The 19,056-nt window shown below is 38.6% G+C and overlaps 2 protein-coding genes across 2 annotated transcripts in view; one reads left to right on the top strand and one right to left on the bottom strand.

Annotated features, from left to right (window-relative positions):
• Window positions 1-19,056, top strand: part of LOC140235414 (son of sevenless homolog 2-like) — a 94,257-nt gene that overhangs the window by 58,352 nt on the left and 16,849 nt on the right. The gene's annotated exons all lie outside the window — the stretch shown is intronic.
• On the bottom strand, window positions 5,015-7,081 carry LOC140232457 (uncharacterized). Its single transcript, XM_072312556.1, has 2 exons — window positions 6,672-7,081; window positions 5,015-5,957 (listed from the first exon to the last, which is right to left on the bottom strand). Exons 1-2 carry the CDS (start codon window positions 7,070-7,072, stop codon window positions 5,015-5,017), a joined length of 1,344 nt encoding a protein of 447 aa, XP_072168657.1. The 5' UTR covers window positions 7,073-7,081.

Below are 19,056 nucleotides of genomic sequence, written 5' to 3'. Positions count from 1 at the left end.
ATGGTCATTTTTTTGACTGACCACACGCGGTTTCTGACGCACACCACAGTCACTTTTTTGACGGACAACACGTTGAAAGTGACAAACACCTCGGTCACTTCCTTGACGGACATATCCCTGGTACATTTGACGCACATCCGTAACTATATACTGAAACGATGTTTGCATACGTTTTGTTCAAGCAATTTCATTTTCTTTTGGTTCGTAAAAATAATTTGTAATAGTTTCGGCAAGTTTCCCTTACCCTGTAGGCTGTAAGTACCGTCATTCACTGTTTAAATCACTCTGACACGATATTCCGTATAACCAAGGAGGTACTTTGCCTAACTCCTACCTCCTTACCGCGATTCGCTGTGTGTGCGGCAATTTTGAGTGCAACACAATGGTCATGGACGACGTAGTTTCCGTTCGATGAGGAATCATCGTGTCTTTTACAAGCAGAAAACAATTATCGACTGTTGATCATAAAATATACTAAACTAGCAACCAGAGCAACTTCACCGTTCGTGGTGCACAGCTATTCTGTTTTATGGTGTTCTTTCAAGCCAAAATAAAGACAAAATAAAATAGTACTAATCTATGTTTGCATTATACTCAACCGCCTGTTCCCACGCCACATACTCCGGCCCCAATTTACATGCGCGCTCAAATTCCTTTGCCCTGTGGTTTTAAGTTTCCCTCTGGCTACTATCAACATTGTTTTTCATGTCGTTGTTCAACGAGGTATAGGACCACCTCCCTGCTTCATCTGTGAACATTTTACTTGGAAACTACCTCACAAGAGATACTGAAGTGTTGTCATATTTGCTGCTAGTTGTTTGCTGTTTGTTTTGTTGCTGTTTTTATCACTCTTGTGATCGTGGTGGCCATGGTGCCAGAAAAGAGTAGGGGTGACCGTGAGCCGAGTACGAGTAAGAGTGAACAGGGAGGGGGAAATCGAAAGACGGGGGATCCTCTGCTCGCGATTTGTCTCTTAAAACATAAATTGCCAACGTTTTTTTTTTTTTTTCAGTTATTACGGGTGTTTTGTTGGGTGTGTCAATGTGTTGATTTTTGTGCCATAAAAAAGAAGGAATAAATATCGTAGAATGCCGACCAAAAGGGAAATGGTTTCACCAACATTGCGTGTACATTCGACCAAGTATTTAAAAGAAAGTTACCCCCCCCCCCCCCAAAAAAAAGGATTTGTTCTCCGTATTTGATTGTTCAACACATTTTCTTTCTTCAGCATGTCAGTTGCGCGTTACATTGCCTGTTTTGGCTCTCTTTTTTTTTATACTAAATCAGAAAAGGAAAAAATGAAAAAAAAAAGAAGAGGGATATTCAAAGCAAGACAATAAAGTTTAATTCTTAGTTTGACATCGTTCATTTCTTAATTGGGCAGCGAGAGACAAATTAGATGGTGATACGTGACATTTTCAAAGCGGTTCACACTAATTTTTTCCTTGGATCTTTTCTTCTTCTTCTTCTTTTTTGTGGAGGAGGTCATGTTCGTTGTACCCAGCACCGAAGATCGTTAATACGAAAATGAAATATTCCGAAATACGCGAATTCCCTACACCTTTCACAGACTGTAAGATGTTCGTAAATAAATGTGAAAGTCATGATCTAAAAATGCAAAATGTTTGTGATTCCATGGATTTATTTCATGGATTTCATGATTTTATTTTAATTCATTTTCGGATTAGCAAACCTTCGGAGTATCGAACCTTGTATTTTTTTTTTCTCGGATAAACGAACTCTTGGAATGAAAAACTTTATATTCAAATCAATAGGTTTAATTTTGATCGATAGTTTGACATCGTTTATTTCTTAGTTGGGCAGCAAGAGATAATCATAGTTCAGCAAAGAAAGACAGACGGAAACGTGAAATATTTAATGCAACTAAATAAGATTAAATCTTAGTATGTTTGTTTGTTGTTTGTCTGTTTGTTTGTTTGTTGTTGGGTAGTCTTCGTAGTACCCACGTAAGGTTCGCTGATGCGAAAATGATATTCCGAAACACGCACATTTCCTATAGATGTTCGTATTTAGTGTGAAAATAATCCGAAAGAGTACGAATGTTGTGATAGCGTTTACGGACGTGAAATCAAGTTGGTTCGTCTGGAAACGGATTACAAAACTTATCATTGCTGATTATGATTATTACTATTTGATTAACGAGCATTGGGTTTCTTTTTTTCCGTTGTCGGATTAGCAAACCTTCGGAGTGCCAACCCTTGTTTTGTTTTCGGAAAAACGAACTTTCAGAACAACGAAATTTCAAAGCAACAAACTGTAATCATTTCATTTGGGCATTGGGGATAGTTAAGAAAAGAAATATATAGACGGGAGGAAAATCTTAAGGCAAGAAATATGTTAGATTCTTAGTTTGACACATTTTCGTAGCGTTCATTATTCAGAAAAAGAAAATTACACGGTTCGCTATTCCGATGGGTCCGTATGTACGAAACACGCATAAATTCCATTATGCCTATAAGCCTATATAAATTCGTTGGGCATTCGCTGTAGTGTGACGGGGCCTTTAGGCCTACTTATTTCGTTTTCGGATAAACGAACATTCAGATCAATAAATCTTCTGTGTGTTTTTTTTTTTGTGAAAAACCCTTTGAAAGAACTTTTTTTTTCATTTTCTTTTTTTTTTCCGATTTACGAACCTTTGGAATCGCGAATCTTCTTTTTTTCCCCCTTTTTTTGAATAAACGAAAGTTCAGAGTATCGAACTTTTAAACGACCAGTACATAACATATTTTTCTAGAAGAGAGTGATTCTTTTGAAAGGCAAGAAATAAGTAAAATTCATGTTTTTACATCAATTCCTCTTTTTTATCGGGAGTGAGTAAATTAGCAGGGCCGGCGGAACCACGTGCTCGGTCCCCAGTTATGTTATTCTGTTATATATATATATATATATTTTTTTTTTTTTTTTTGTGCACCCGTACCCGTAAGGCCTACTAGTGGGCTTTTGAAAACGTGGCGCCGGATGATAGGATATACCTCAGAAGGAGATATATAGACGGGAGGTATTTTGTTCAAGAATTAGATTCATTTCTTAGTGTGGTTTGTTTCTTGTGTGCACGGTATTTATCAGTGCCAGAATAAAAAAGGGGTTCGTATGCTGATAATTTATTACGAACTTGAAAGAGCAAAATCCATGTGCCGATCTTTTTCTTCCGAAACTGTTAGTTGCAGCATTCATAATCTTAAAAAAAAAGAAGTTTTGTAAATCTGAAAACGAATGTTTGTGACCTCTGCGAATTAGAATGCACCAGTAAGCGTGGTTTCTTTCATTTTTTCAATAAAACCTTGACATGCAGACTATTTTTTTTTTGGGCATTATTTATATTTTCTGATTTTTTTTTTCGGGCAAGTGATTAAGAAAAATTACATAGCATCCAAATATATAAATATATATATATAATATATATATATTATATATATATATATATATAATATATATATATATTATATATATATATATAATATATTATATATATATATATATAATATATATATTATATATATATATATAATATATATATATATATACATATATATATATATAGCAACGAATAGCCTCTCATATATGGGATATGTTCACACACACACAAACACACACACAAACATTGAATTGGAAACCACCCAGAACCATGCAGACTCAGTCACTGCTTACATATTGTTACCAAATGAGACATTTAACTGAGAATGTAATATGTGTTTATTGCACTAGTTTTGACACATACCTGCCTTTATTTATGCTTAAAAGATACAATCTCATTGATATGCACTGATAACACACAGAAGTGCAATGATAAAATCACAATGACTTGGTAAACACACAGAAGTGCAATGATAAAATCACAATGACTTGGTAAATAGCTGTAAAAGTCACATTCTACTTAATCCTATTACCAGGAAACTGTCTTTGCAAAGATTTTGGTCTAAATCCATGTTACTTTGAATGCTCCACACTGAAGGTGGAATCGTTATCAAATGATATTTGCATATAATTAATCTTTTTTTTTTTTTTTTTTTTTTTTTTTTATTGATTTTCAAAAACAAATCATACATAACATTAAAACAATCAAAGCAAAAAATAAAAATAAAAATAAAAATAAAACAAAACAAAACAAAACAAAACAAATAATTAATCTTGAGAAAAGTGCATTGTTTTCGTATGGTTTTGCAGAATAGATACAAGACTACTAAAGGCATGTATTATGGTCTGGTATTACCCACTCAAACTGCAAAACATAAATATTCCTGATATGATAATGCAAGGTTAATTATCTGATAATTGAAGTGAGGGTTGTCTAGTGTATTCAATATGCTTATTAATTATCATAATCCAGCACTTTCAAATCATCACCTGCAAAATATGTCTTGCTACTGTACAAGGTAGAACATGCTTAGCAGTACGACCAAGACCAACACTACAAGGGAAATTCCCTGCACACATATGTGCGTTTGTGTTCGTTACAATTTTGTCGGCATAAACGCATTGCACAAAGTATAATACATCATGCAAGTCAAAACATACAGTACATACAATGTATATGAACATTGTATTATATGGCCAGATATGGTCAGCGTGTATGAAAGAACCTTTAAGGCACAGAAACTGGTAAACAGAAAGTACCTTAACACCTTAGCTCTATTTAAAGAGCAATGTTACGTCTTAGTACCAATGTATTGATATCCTATATTGCCTGTGGATAATGGATTTTGTGTGCATTTGAAGCTTGCTCCATAATCATTTGTTGTCTAGATTGCTACACCAAAACTATGTGCGTTTGTTGGATTATCAGCATCATCGACGCATTTGGATTCTACACATGCATCACAGTGTATTTCATGTTTTGGAGTACCTACTTACCAAAACATATGGCATTGCTATCACCTATAAAAATGAACCACATTAGCATTTACTCATAGTTTCATTTTCTGCTTTGTTTGTCTGTCCTGTTTTGTTTTTTTTTTTGATCGATGACAATCAATATGACCTCGGCTAGTAACTATCGATGGTGCACATACTTTCTGCGGTGGTCATCTCGATCTTTTTTACTACCAAACACATAGCGGCAGGACCCCTCGCTACATCGTCCAAGCTGCTTCGCTGTGAATGCTGGCATGTGTTGACAGGGAAGACTTCTGGTACCCTCGTGAGACTCGATGAAGGTCTTGAAATGACCTTCGTGTGTCAAGCTGGGTGCTGGAGAAGGGAACTTTCGAAGATGGTCCATTTCCTCGGCCGAGAGTGAAGGTGGGTGGTCTCGACAATGACCGCACGAGGGTTTCTTGCACTTGGTGAATATGGCCATTCCAATCCTCTTGTCCATATGGCCCACTACGAACTGGTACTCGTCATTAAGTCCACTGCTTCTCAGCTGACGGGCAGACCCTCCAAGAGCTTGCTTCACCTCCTGGTAATCTGCTCCATAGCGTCCATGTCCAGCGCCACTCTCCTCCACGACGACTGTCACTGGGTTGCCAGCAAATGTCAGGTCCTTCCAGTAGGAGTTCTTAATCCGGTCCATGGCCAGGTTGAAGACCCTGTGCTCTTTCAGAAGTCTGTCTTCTGGCTCAAGCCGCTGCTGAGAGGGAGGGAGCATTTCACCAGGCAGAGATGATGGTAGGGCAACGCCGGTCAACCGCCTAGTGCAAGGAGCCCAAAGATGCTCAATCGGGTTCATCGCCGAATCTCCTGGACAAAATGATGTCACCACCAGGGCATCCAAGTTCATCTCCCGGAAAAATCTGCCGTAGAAGAACCAGTTCGTAGCATGATTTACGTTGAAATCCGGTCCGCCATCTGCTACCAGAAAGAGAGCATGTTTCCCCCTGGTCACTTGGCCTCCAACGTCAAGATGATCAGCCATGTCATGGAGATGGGACGATACGTTGATCGTTGAATGGGGGCCACGCAAGACAATCGTTGAAGTACTCTTCTCTGGGATCCTGTGACGAAATGAAAATGCAGTTGGACAATACAATAATTAGGAAGACATGGAGGGCATATTCCGTATATGGTAATTTGTCATCTAGGTGTTACCTGATGCAAGGGACATTAAGAAATCACAAATGTGTTACAATCTTTGTTGATATGAGCATGACCTCAAACTTCTATTTGAGATGCACAATATAGGCAGCATATAGGAATGGAGACAATGGTATCATTGAAATTATTTGGGACACTTTGAAGGCTCTATACACTTGAGCTAACTTATGTGAGAAGCATGTTTTCTTTATAACACACTTTTTGTTATTATATAGGCTTAATGTACCATGAAGTGACGCAAAATTACATAGCTTGTGATTTAACAGTAAAAGCAGGTAAAAAATTTTGCTCAAATGTGGCGTTTACTGAATTGACATTTGTCACAATGTTCCAAACAATTGCAGTCTGGTATCACTGATACCAAAGTAATGTATGTACATAGAATGCTGTTGGGTGGTTGCATGCTTGTTTGTTTTTGGAGAGAAATATATGTCTGATGTTAGGAAATTAAATGTAAAATGAAAATACACAGGTTGTATGATCTGTTTTGCAATTGTTCATACATAATAAAATTTGACATCTCATGGATAAGAAAACATTTCCTTGGTTACAAGCACAAGCTCGATATTTGTACAAACTGATTAAGAAAAATTTGATAAGGGTCTTATCCTCACCTGTAATGTTGTCTTCCCAACTGATCAAGTGCTGTCTCTGGATGGCTGATAGGAAGGAGCTGTAAGTAGCCGCATGGTGTGATGTGGTATCCCGGCACAGGAAAATCGTGATCCAGGTACTGGGGCCGGTCATCGATGGGAAATACTCGCTGAATCTGGATGCGTCGATCCACGGCCAGGACATCATCACCTACTCTAATCTTATTTTTATTGTCCACAGAGTAGATGAGCGCCCGGCTGCCTAGTGTAGCTGCCATCTCCAAACAGTACTTGACACGTGACGAGTAGAAATGACTGTTGTCATTTCCCTTGCGGCCCGAATTATCCTTAGATGGAACCCTGGCGTCGATTAAGCTCTTGTATCTGTCTGCCGATGTTGAAGACCTGTTGTGAGGGTGCATCAGACGTGCCAAAGTGGTGTTGTCTGGATAAAAAAGGAAAGAAACAAGATCAGAAACGATTATACTACATTAATTTGTAATTGACAAGTATAAATAAGTACAACAGTATTTTAAGTATGGCTAATATATCATGTCACAAATCAAACTTTCCATTCAAATTAATCTGACATTTATTTTTGTATCGGCTGGATGTCCAGTATATCACATCAACTGCATCTGTATTTGTCAAGTAAATCATTGAAATAAAAATGTGAACAATAAAATCTTCAAATGCCATGCTCTGTTTTTAGCCGTTTTTAGATGGCTTGTATACAGCCAGTGGCAGAAGTGTGTCTCTACCAGTGCCACCCAGGCCCACACGAGTGTGGTTGTATGATCACAGGCATGGCATGAAGTGACTAAACTTACATTATACTGACTAGTACTGTACACGATGTAATAGACACGAGATACGAAGCCACATCATTACCCACAGCATGCGGGGTACTGATGTGTTTTAACTGGGTGGTACGTGTTTCATAAAGTTAGTTGTGTTGACTACATTGATAAAATGCCCCCCCCCCCCCCGTTTTGTGTATAGCCTATAGGTACGTGTACTCATATCTCGATGAACTTTAGTACAATGCTGCTACCACCCGTAGCTGTGAGACCCGTAGAAATTGTTCTGTACTGTGGCAGAGGACTAGGAATCTGGATCGCAAATTAGTACTCATGAAACGAATTTCAGAAAAATATTCGTACTAACATTAGATAGTACAACACGAGAACATTTTTCCCACTGTATTAGTAGGCCCCAACAATTGGTACATACCGGCTGTACGTAAAACAGGTGCTTGGCTATTTTTAGCTTTCTCAGAAAGTTGTTGAGTTGTAGTGTAAACGTTAGCTAGTAACTGTTAGTCGCAGCACAGTGTAGACAGGCTCTAGCTAGGACCAACGAAATATGCCTATAGCCTAAAAGGACCATATTTTTAAGGTTATTCTGTAAAGATGAATAGTAGCATCTATCTTTAATAGTTATAACAAGTTAGGGTCTCAGAATATATCGGTAGAAAGTCTACTCCTGATTGAGCCCTGTTCAACAAGATTCTAGTTAGGTTACTAATCAAGAGAGCTTAGAGCGTAACCTGGGCTGTAACTATACGTTAACACTAACATCACATTACAGGTTATCCTCACACTTCTTTCTTTTTACTTTCTTCATTCTGACGTTAAGTTTCTAGCCAACTGTTTTCACAGGAAAGAGAAAAAAATACATCTATATTTACCCAGGTTAGGATGGGCTTCTTGAAGACCCGGCACTGCACGAAACACATACTGCTTCAGTTCACCCAAGGTTACACCACAGGTACCAATCTCTTCTTGCCGACGCCGATGGGCCCGGAAGCCATTGCTGTTGACAAACTCCTTGACTGCAGGTACAAGCTGTGGGAACTCGTCCTCTATGGCAGGACGGCCGACCTTACTCCTTTTCACTCTCGAAGTCGACTCCGATGCTGATGATGGTGCCGTCCTCTTCGGCTCCTTGGTCATGCAGTCAAGATTAACGCTCGGTCGCTTGGACATGATCTCGGCTAACTTTTCTGCACTAATAATACCATTTGCAACGGCAGAAGAGATGCTGCAAGAGTTCATGGTGATACTGATAATCCACAAGCAATCGTTGGTAGAGTCTATACTAGAACACTCTATTAGAATTAGAAATATCTACTACTGCACGTCGCGTCCTAGCTAGCAATTTAGTACGGCGGCACGAACTGGAGTCGAGTAGATCGAGAATACTAAACGTTAGAATGAACGGTTTGGATTGTAGGTCTGCTTCACACGAAAGATCGAGGATGAATGAATGGACCTGGCCGCTGGAGCGTCCGTCGTCGTCTAGTCTAAAGATCCTAAACAAAGCGCCTTAGCATAGCGCATGCGCAGCAGCCACATGCGCACAGCACGCTAGCTAGATCGGCCAACCGTGGCCGTGAATGCGTTTCGGTTACGTAATACTACTTAGTACTAGTAAGCGTAGCCACTCACGATCTCCGCTTTAATCCGTGTTCAATTCAAGTTTGCTCGCTACTCGCTAGCATTGTCTTTCACGACTCACGAGCAGAAAACAAATTAATGTTGAGAGCTAAAACCTCTTCGTTGTATCGTAATTAATCAGCTGAATTTCGCAGTACAAAGGTGAGACCGTACCACAAGAAGCGTTCACCTAAGAGTATTGAGAAGCTAATGGCTTCTCTCTGTGGTCATGTCAGGCAGACTCGTACTGGTTCCATGAAGTACCTGTATGACTACGGTACAGCATTATACTGTACTTCGCCAAATCCTAACACGTGTGTTGCGATTTCTGCATGATAGTGGTACAGTGAAACCCCATCACGTGCGTTTTAGCGAGGTCCGTGGGACCGGCAATATCACCTTGATAACCGGTACTCGTTCTAAACCGTACGCTTCAAAAACATAGTCATGAACAAAGAAAAACATCAGCTCGACGTCTTCTACCTTGCAATCAAGCTGAATGAAATCCTTTGCATTGTTATTACACAATTAAAGGGGTCAGTGCAATATAGTGCTAACCCACACTTCTGTCAAAATTGAGTTACATGCATTTTCATAATCCTTATCCTTCACTCTAACCTCCGTGAAAATATCATAATATTTGAATTCAACTAATATGGTAAAAATGCACACATTCATGTTTTATAATGTACAATGTATGGACTTTCAAAACATTCAACAGCGATTATTTCAAAATGACTATTGTGTGGGTTAGCACTATATTGCGCCGACCCCTTCAATTATGGAGCGTTATTATTGAGACAATTAAGGGAATTACTTGTTAATAAAGATACATAAAAAGAGGGGAAAAGTATGGGTTGAAATGCGTTAATTAATTCTTCATTTTTTCCTCCATTTTTTTCTTCGCATAATTCATGTAGTTGCACATTATATTCTTGAGAAGTGGGCCTTCTCGGCAGGATCATATTCGTGATTCTTCATACACCTATCTCCTCCTGTATCGAACCATTCTGAAAGATTTTTTTTTTCCGTTTGTGAAATACAGTGTACAATGATAACATGACAATGAACAAAATCAGATTGTATAAAGTGCGTTTATTTTTTTTTTTCTAAACGCCAGTGCAAGTAGAGTCACATACATGCGTTGTTTATCGTAACTTGCGAGATGTGTAACGCTGTTGGTGCCAAGCGTGAATGCGATGATTTCATAATCATAATTTATATGCTTTAAAGGGGTCGTATACTAGTAGTTTTGGTTGAGGTTTCTTAAATGTATTGGTGAGATAATGAGAAACCTCTTATGAAACATGAAAGAGCATGTAATTAGACGATGAATTCAACGTTTATTCGATGAAAATTGGTTTTGAAGTGGCTGAGATATCCAAAACGGAGAGCTCCTAGGTGGTTGTTCAATATCATTTTATTTCCAATTTTCAATTACATGTGTATTCAGTTAAGTCTATTTTATATACGTGTACTGTATATGAGTTCTTGCTTGTCGACGTTTCTTTCAGCTTCACTTATCCCATTAGTATACGTGTAACTGTAAGGGAATGACTAGTGTATTCCCATAGCACTCATAGTATAATACACTGTATTTCAATTCATTTCCCACGCTACAGCTGATCTCCGTGTCCATAAGTTACAACAATCAGCCCAGCTGTACATTCTGTTTAACCCAGTGATTTCGCTAGTGATAATCTTGCTTATGGTTGAATACCTCACCAACAATAATCTGTCGGTGAGGGTCTACATCTGAGATATTCCTATCTGTATCTTCTCTACATCAGCGTTAAAGTCCGGATCTCATGAATGAAAGGCACATACACGAGCTATATTGGCTATGTTAACGTATAGTTCATTTATTCAAATAAATGAACAAAAACAATACAAGGAATATAGCCTATAAAGAACAACGCAAAAAGACTGCTCGTGATATTGTGTGCTTTAAATTAATACCGCGTACAAAGCAAGAGATGGAGGTATAGAAGGCAATTTTTCGTAACAAACAAGACAAGAGCAAGTGTGATCATCGCACAATAGGACTCTCCCTATATCTACGCACAATGAAGGATCGTTTAGATACTCGGGGAAAATAGGTATTGAGCAGCTTCAGCTACACTATCCCGACATTGTACCGGGATTAAGGTACCGTCAGGTCAGCCGACGGACGCACGCTACCTATTGTTTGTTTCAACCACGCCGAAGTCCATTGATCTATTAAAAACTCAGTAAACTTAGTTCCTTGTTCAAAGTTAACGATCGACTGTGATATGTAACTAACTTCAGCAATAATAATGAACTACTTCGCCAATCAGCTTTGAGCACTTTGCTAGGGAGCCGTGCTAAAGAGCTCGCTGCGCGAAGCCCTCGCTTGACGACTTGCGCAACCGAAATGGACAAAGTAACCGAAGAAAGAAAAATGCGTAATATATACATGTATAATTAATAATCGTGTACTCACACTTTTCTGTTTGCCCATCCAGCAGAGCTTCATTTAAGTTAAAAGGAGAAGAACAACAGCAACAATATTTCTGGTGATCACTATAATACTTATAGGCTCCTATTTTCATAGCCTTTTCCCGGCCAATTTCGTCAGGTTTTCATTTGGAATTCATGAGAATGCGTTGATTTTGATTCTGTGAACTTCAATTTCGTTTTAAATGTTGTTCTTTATAGATTCTAATTTCGTCAATTTTGCGAGATATTCGTTCAATGTAAAGACTCAAAGTTGGCATTTCGCACCAGCTGGATAGAAGTGCAATTTCGTCCATATAGTACCACATTCAATCTCATTAAACCTAGGAACGTAATTTCGCACTTTGAACTTTCGTATTCAATCAACATAACATAGTTACCAAGCGTTTTATTTACACATTTTGATTTCTTCTCTGTGATATTATTACGTGGTTAGTTGATATCATTTTATTTCAAAGTTTCATTTTTTTTCTGTTAGTCAATTTTATACTAAATCGTTCTTGACTGTCGACCTTTCTTTTATCGTCATTTATCTCATTTTGTACTTTGTTCATGTTCATTTTGTACATTAACGATCTTCCTAGTTCCTCGCCAATTCTTTCCTTTATATGTTTTGCTGACGACTCCAATCTTGGATATGCGCCAACAAATTGTCACTTAATATCGATAAAACTCATTGTATGCTTTTTAGCAACAGTCTTAAAACCCTTCCTTGTAACATTAAGTTTAATGAAACTGAATTATATCAAGTTATAGTATAAAATTTCTAGGGCTTTTTATTGACAGTGATTTGTCTTGGAAATCCCACGTCAGTTATTTAAGTAATATTCTTTCCAAATATACGGGTATTCTTAATAAACTGAAGAATATTTTTCCAAGTCAAATCCTGCCTAATCTTTATTCTACTTTGATAACTCCGTACCTTAATTACGGTATTCTTGTTTGGGGGAATGCACCTAGAAAACTCAATTCTTGACATAATGTTCCGTGTTCAAAAACGCGCCATTAGAAATATCAACCATGTTGGATATTTGTCCCACACGAATGATTTATTTTTCAAGAATAAGATACTGAAAACTTCAGATTTATTTAGTTACAACGTCGGCATATTTATGTACAAATTTTCTGCCGAGAAGTTACCGGATGTTTTCACTCGCATGTTCAGGAAAAACTATTTGATTCATAATTATCCTACCTGCCAAAGTGACGCATCTCACCTTCCACGTATACTCGAACAATTTTCGCTAAAAAAACGATAATGTATACGGGCCCTATATAGATATTGGAATGACCTCTCCCCCGAAATAACAAGCTGCTCGTCTTTATATTCCTTTAAACGCAAATTAAAAGAGTCTTTATTGAGTGCATATCTTGCAGAAACTGAATAATTGTAATGTCTTATATAATATTGTGGTATGTTATTGTCCGATCAAACATTCTTGTCAACACGCTGCAGATTCCATTTTGGGTCTTGCTGTCAGGCTCTCTGAATTCATCATTATCAATTCCACACTCAACTTCGCTTCCCTCTCTTCCTCTTTCCCTCTTCCTCTCTCTAACTTTCTATACAGAGCTTGACGGCGGACACCAAATGGCTTGATAGCTGTACATGTTATTTCTTGTGTCTTACTGATCATATCCTGGCGATAGCTTTAATGCAACAACAGTTTATAGTGTATATACCAAAGTAGGCTTTATGATTATGCAAATCATGTTGTACTCCTGAAACCAATGATAGCTCGGTCACAGTGATAGTTCACATTTTAGTTTTTTTTTTTTTTTTTTCTTATTTGGCACCCTTACATCATCTGGTCTACTATCCGTTCTCCGTTTGTTTTTCACAAACACTGATTACTCGGGGCTTACAGCCAAACAAGCTTATACTTTCATGTAGGTCCCGTCATACTTTTCTTTGATCAACCCATCTCGATTTCGAATTTGAGCAGTTATTACATTATAATTACAATGTTATCACCATGTATATTGTTTGTGTTTTGCACATTGTGTACAAGGTGAAAGAACTTGTTTGATTTCTGTTATAATGTCCATCATGGTAATGAGAAGTGTGGAAATAAAATGAATTGAATTGAATTGAATTAGTATAAGTGTCACAGTATAAGGGAATGATCATTTCGCTGAATTCTGTCTTCATTCACAGTATATTTCAATTCTCTTCCCACCTTCTCCGTATCCATATCATAATAGTTACATTATACATTCTGTTTAACCCACTGATATCGCCAGTGTAATTTCACCAACAATTCTGTCTGTAGGGTCTATCCGAGATATTCGTGTATACTCTTCTCTAGATCAACGTTTGTTCGTTCATTTCCATCTGAGAAAAAGGCTGGATAGCCGAGATTCAGCTATACGCTTTAAAGCTGGTCTTCTTGGGGTCCAGTGTTATGTGAGGTGGGACCACTTGGTTAAACACCCTGCTCTTTGCGATGAGTGAACGAAACGGGATCTTATACGTGTATGAGTTGTTACTCTCTCATAGAAACACGACCCTCATTATTTTTATGTCCTATCCGAGGGACAGGGTTTTGTCTCTTATCTTGCTACAGGGGACGGTATGATGTCAATTGCTCAGTCCAGACTCGGGTTCGAACCCAGTTCCTTAGGATTGAATTGAATTGAATTGAATTTATCTATTTGTAAATAAAAAATAAAAAACGGATAAAGACATTGATTAACGAACTACCTTATAATTCTCACAACATGACCCTCATTATTTTTATGTCCTATCCGAGGGACAGTGTGTTTTGCCTCTTGCCAGAGGGGACGGTATGATGACTATATTGCTCAGTCCAGACTCGGGTTCGAACCCAGTTCCTTAGGATTGAATTGAATTGAATGTATGTATCTGTTCAGCATAAAAACAATAACGGAGAAAGACATTGATTAACGAACATGGCAAGCACAGAGTTAAGACGGATCTTTGGAATACATAAAGATGAAGAGAAGCAGCCAACGAGGAAAAGTTTCCTTAAAATCTGACCGACCGAGATGATCGCATCGTTCGATCGCATACAAATCTGATGCAATTGCGTGGGCAGGGAATATGTATCAAAATAATATTGTAGCTCTAGAAAAATGCCATCTGATCTTTAGAAAAAAAGCACTTAAAAAACAACACGCAGTTTAAATCAAGACAGCACTGACTTATAGACTCAAATAGATGAGCAAATTGTTTTGTTCGTGATATTTTACGCGTATTCAAAGTAAAGGATAGAGGAATACTAGAAGGCAGTTGTTCGTATAGCAAGACAAGAGCAAGTGTGATCATCGCACAATAGGACTCTCCCTATATCTACGCACAATGAAGGATCGTTTAGATACTCGGGGAAAATAGGTATTGAGCAGCTTCAGCTACACTATCCCGACATTGTACCGGGATTAAGGTACCGTCAGGTCAGCCGACGGACGCACGCTACCTATTGTTTGTTTCAACCACGCCGAAGTCCACTGATCTATTCAAAAGTCAGTAAACTCAGTTCATTGTTCAAAGTTAACAATCGACCGTGGTATGTAACTTCAGCAACGAATGAACTATACTTCGCCAATCAGCTTTGAGCAGTTTGTTAGGGAGCCGTGCTAAAGAGCTCACTGCGCGAAGCCCTCGCTTGACGACTTGCGCAACCGAAATGGACAAACCGAAGAAAGAAAAACGCGTAATATATTCATGTACATGTATAATTAATAATCGTGTACTCACATTTTTCTGCTCGCCCGTCCGTTAATTCAAAAGAACAACAAAAACAACAACAAAGTTTCTGGCGAACGTAACATCTCGATATTTCTGCTAAAATAGGTTAGGCAAAACCCTGTAGTCAGCCAATATGCAAGAGAGAGAGAGAAAGAAAAAAAAAAATCAACAACTGGAAATGCCGCTTTGGCGACTGGAATGCCTCCGTCATAATGCATGATTCTCTTATTGTAGTTCTCCAGCCTTGATAATGTGTGATGACACTTTCACATAAAATTGGCAAAATATTTAAAGGACATGTTTGTCACAAATGTGTCGAATGTTCACTTTCCTTGAACTAAGTTTCGTTGGATGAATGACTGATACTGTAATTCTAAGAAAGCATACATTTAAGAATTTGAGGATTTTTACGCGACTTTTATGTCAAGTGGTCCTATCTGAAAGCTGAGTCCCTCATATCGTATCAAGTACCTATTGTGTAACTATGTGTGTGTGTGTGTGTGTGTGTGTGTGTGTGTGTTTGCATTTGTATGTGGGAGTGTTTTAATGTCGCTGTCAGTGCAATTCAACAGATATTTTATTTCTTTTCTTTCTGCTCTTAAAACCAATTTATACACTGCTACAAAGGAATTTATCATCAATACTTATAACAATTGCGATACTACATAGCACATCACCGTTTGATTATTGAACTCGTTTACCTTTGGTATATTATCATAGGGCCTAATTAGGGCCTACTGTTTTCAGAGTGTAGTGGATGATTTCCGTTTGGAATCATAAACCTTACTGCAGGGATACCACATATACGTTGATATACTATAGTATAGTCAAGTCAATTTTTACTGACCCCTATATACTCAATATTCTAGTGAAAATACAATATTTTGCCCGATTTTTCTTGACGCATCAGCTGTTCACTTTGTATTTTGTGATTTAAAGCTAGTGGTATCTCATTGGGGCGAATGCCTGTATAATTATAATTATGTACAAGTGTGACGCATTGTGGATTCGCCAGCTGTTCTGACGAATGAATGCGAAAATCAGGGTTCGCCTCTGCCATTTACAGGGAGATTTAGCAGCTTTTAGCGATGCTGGCAACAGCTAGCAACATTTGAATAAATGTTCGGGAAAATGCTTCCGAAAGACAGATCGCGACTTTAAGCGACCGTAGGCAAATGCTAGCGACAGTTTTTTTTGCAAAGATTAGCACCGATTTGCCAATCCTTCCAATCTGTGAACGTTTGGAATCTTTTACTCACTCCTGGAAAAGCACTAGGCGAATCTGTGGACCCGACCATAATAAAGATGAGAAAAATAATGGCAAAAATAACTTTATTTTGATACATTCCGCAATCTTCTGCGTCCGTAGGTGGGACTAAAAGAAATCTGCGCGTTGAGACAAAAAACAAAACAAAAACAAAAACAAAAACAAACAAACAACAACAAACAAACAAACCAACAAGCAAAACAACAACCACAGAACAACTTGACGATAATGACCCTAGTGGCGCTGAACAAAATATGTATATATGATTTCGTCATCAAACTATGGCACCGTGCACGCATATTGAGAAACAACTAAAAAGAAATGTGGTCATGTACAATGTATATGATTTTTTTATCACTGCGTTGTTGTGGTTTAGGCTATTTACATTTATGCTATGTCCAGTGCCATAGGTGGCAGAAGAGTTTGAAAGAAGATGCAGAAGAGATAGAAAGAGAGAGAGAGAGGGAGAGGGAGAGAGAGAGAGGACAACTGAGTTCCCATGAAGCCGTTTGGATTAAAACTTTGACCACCAAAGGAAAGATAACCTTTTCTAATGGCTAAAGATTTCATGCTTGCGTGCAGGCACGCGGACGTTCATAGTCTCTCAGAAAGACAATAGGATGCAGGATTTTGACCGCCATAAGAAAAGATCGCCCTTTCGCAGGAACAGCCCATCATGAATGAGCAGCTAGAGTCTTTAACGGCAGGCGGACAATAGTATTTCAGTCGCTCAGCAGACAATAGGATGAAAGGCTTGGAGAGAGTCTGTCCCAAACGCGAGAACGCCCAACGGAATCCAACCCAACCCAACTCAAGGTTGAGTATAACACTATGGGGTAACAAATACAAACCGGCCATTTCGTTGAATTATTATTGCTTTTTGTTTATCTTTTGTGGTTTTTCAATACATGTCACCGTGCCCCGTGTCTGCAAACCAACCCTACAGTGTATAGGTAGTACAAACAACATTAAAAACTACGAGTATATGATTCAATTCCTATAGTTGTCGATGTATGTTAATGATTGGGGAATAATCAGTGCAAGCAGTTACTGGCGGGGGGGGGGGGATGACTCGAACAAATCACGTATAATAGAATACAATTCTTTATCATAAATGAAGTACAATGAATACTATTTTCACTTAGTATAATTTGTAATGAATCATTATCAAGACATAAAGTAGAGACGTAGAAATGCTGCCTTTTAATAATTTAGGATGTAAATCTTACATTAACGGTAACAGGCCTTCATACCAATACCAAAGGCCGAGAAGTTCTGAATGAAACTATTTACACGAGGTGACTTCATATAACACTATATTCTGAGGAGGACCGTAAACTGTTGACATAAACGAAGGCACTCGGTTTGAGCAGTGTCTGGTATCTTTGTATATTACTATATAGTGGTATTGTTATCCACCACAGATTGCAAGAGACGAATCACTGTTTACAGTATATATAAGGTTCTAGTTTGACCAATCACCCAGGTCTTTGTCATCTAATTACGCACAATATTATGTAAAAATGTTCTTCTCGCGAAGCGAAGACGCTATATGGTGCAGAAACCCATAGTGTATTCGTGTCAATGCAATGAGTGAGATTCGATAGTCTATACTTCTCCACTAAATTGAATGCGTTTCTGACGTTTTTGCATATACGTTTAGACAGTCATCAGCGGGATATTTATTGTCATCATCTTTTTTGTGTGTTCTGAACTTTGACACATAGGATTTTCGTGGTGGAAAGATGCCTTGTCACTTTCACTGCCCTGACCAACCACAGGACTAGAAGTAATTTATGAAGGATATAATTTCAAATAGAGGCAACGCGTGTGTGCAGCTCTCCTTTCTTTCTCAAAAGAGTGGTTGTTACGTAATACAAAGGCACCATTCATTAAGCCGCCAAGTTGTATCTAAAGAATCCGGCCGCTCCTTGATTGGCCATTGAGTGACCATTCAGAGCAAGCGTGATGGTGGATAAATGTCCGGTATGAACACGATGTTCTGATTGGCCAGAATAGTAACAATGAAGTAGCCCGCGTAACTCAATAAAATGTCACATCTCAAGGACACGATTCTCATATCTGAATCAGACCCTTCTACGTAGCGATATCGTCTTTTTTCATCATCATCTACAAGTGATTTCAGCACTACCCGACGGCATGGTGCGTGTGACCATCCGATGGCTGGAGAAGAGATGGGAGGGAATAGAGGAGACTGTCGTTAGAAGCAGAATCAAGACGCCTGGTGACTTGCGAGTCGGCATGAACGTACTAGTTGGTTACAAAGCCGGCAAGTACAGAGCAACCATACTCGACGCTGGTAGAACACCCAAGAAGAGACAGCAGACGCCACCACCATCTCCACCTTCGTCCCCATCCTCAGTGCTGTACGTCGGACATGAACCATTGTCCCAAGAATCAGCATACGAAAGCCTGCCGGGGTCGCCCTGTTCGTCACCCGCCGCTGACATAGCACCAGAGTCGCCATTCAGTTTCCCATCATCGCCCGTGGGT

Source organism: Diadema setosum, chromosome 1 (assembly GCF_964275005.1).
Source record: "Diadema setosum chromosome 1, eeDiaSeto1, whole genome shotgun sequence".
NCBI lineage: Eukaryota > Metazoa > Echinodermata > Echinoidea > Diadematoida > Diadematidae > Diadema > Diadema setosum.
The sequence above is the reverse complement of the archived record's forward strand: the minus strand, read 5'-3'. Positions and strand labels throughout refer to the sequence as shown.

What these genes read in the sequence shown, in the direction of transcription:
- LOC140232457 (XM_072312556.1), bottom strand. Translation starts at nt 7,072, where the DNA reads ATGCACCCTCACAACAGGTCTTCAACATCGGCAGACAGATACAAGAGC. An exon ending in TTGGGAAGACAACATTACAG is followed by an intron (nt 5,958 to 6,671) that starts GTGAGGATAAGA and finishes ATTTCGTCACAG; the next exon opens with GATCCCAGAGAAGAGTACTT.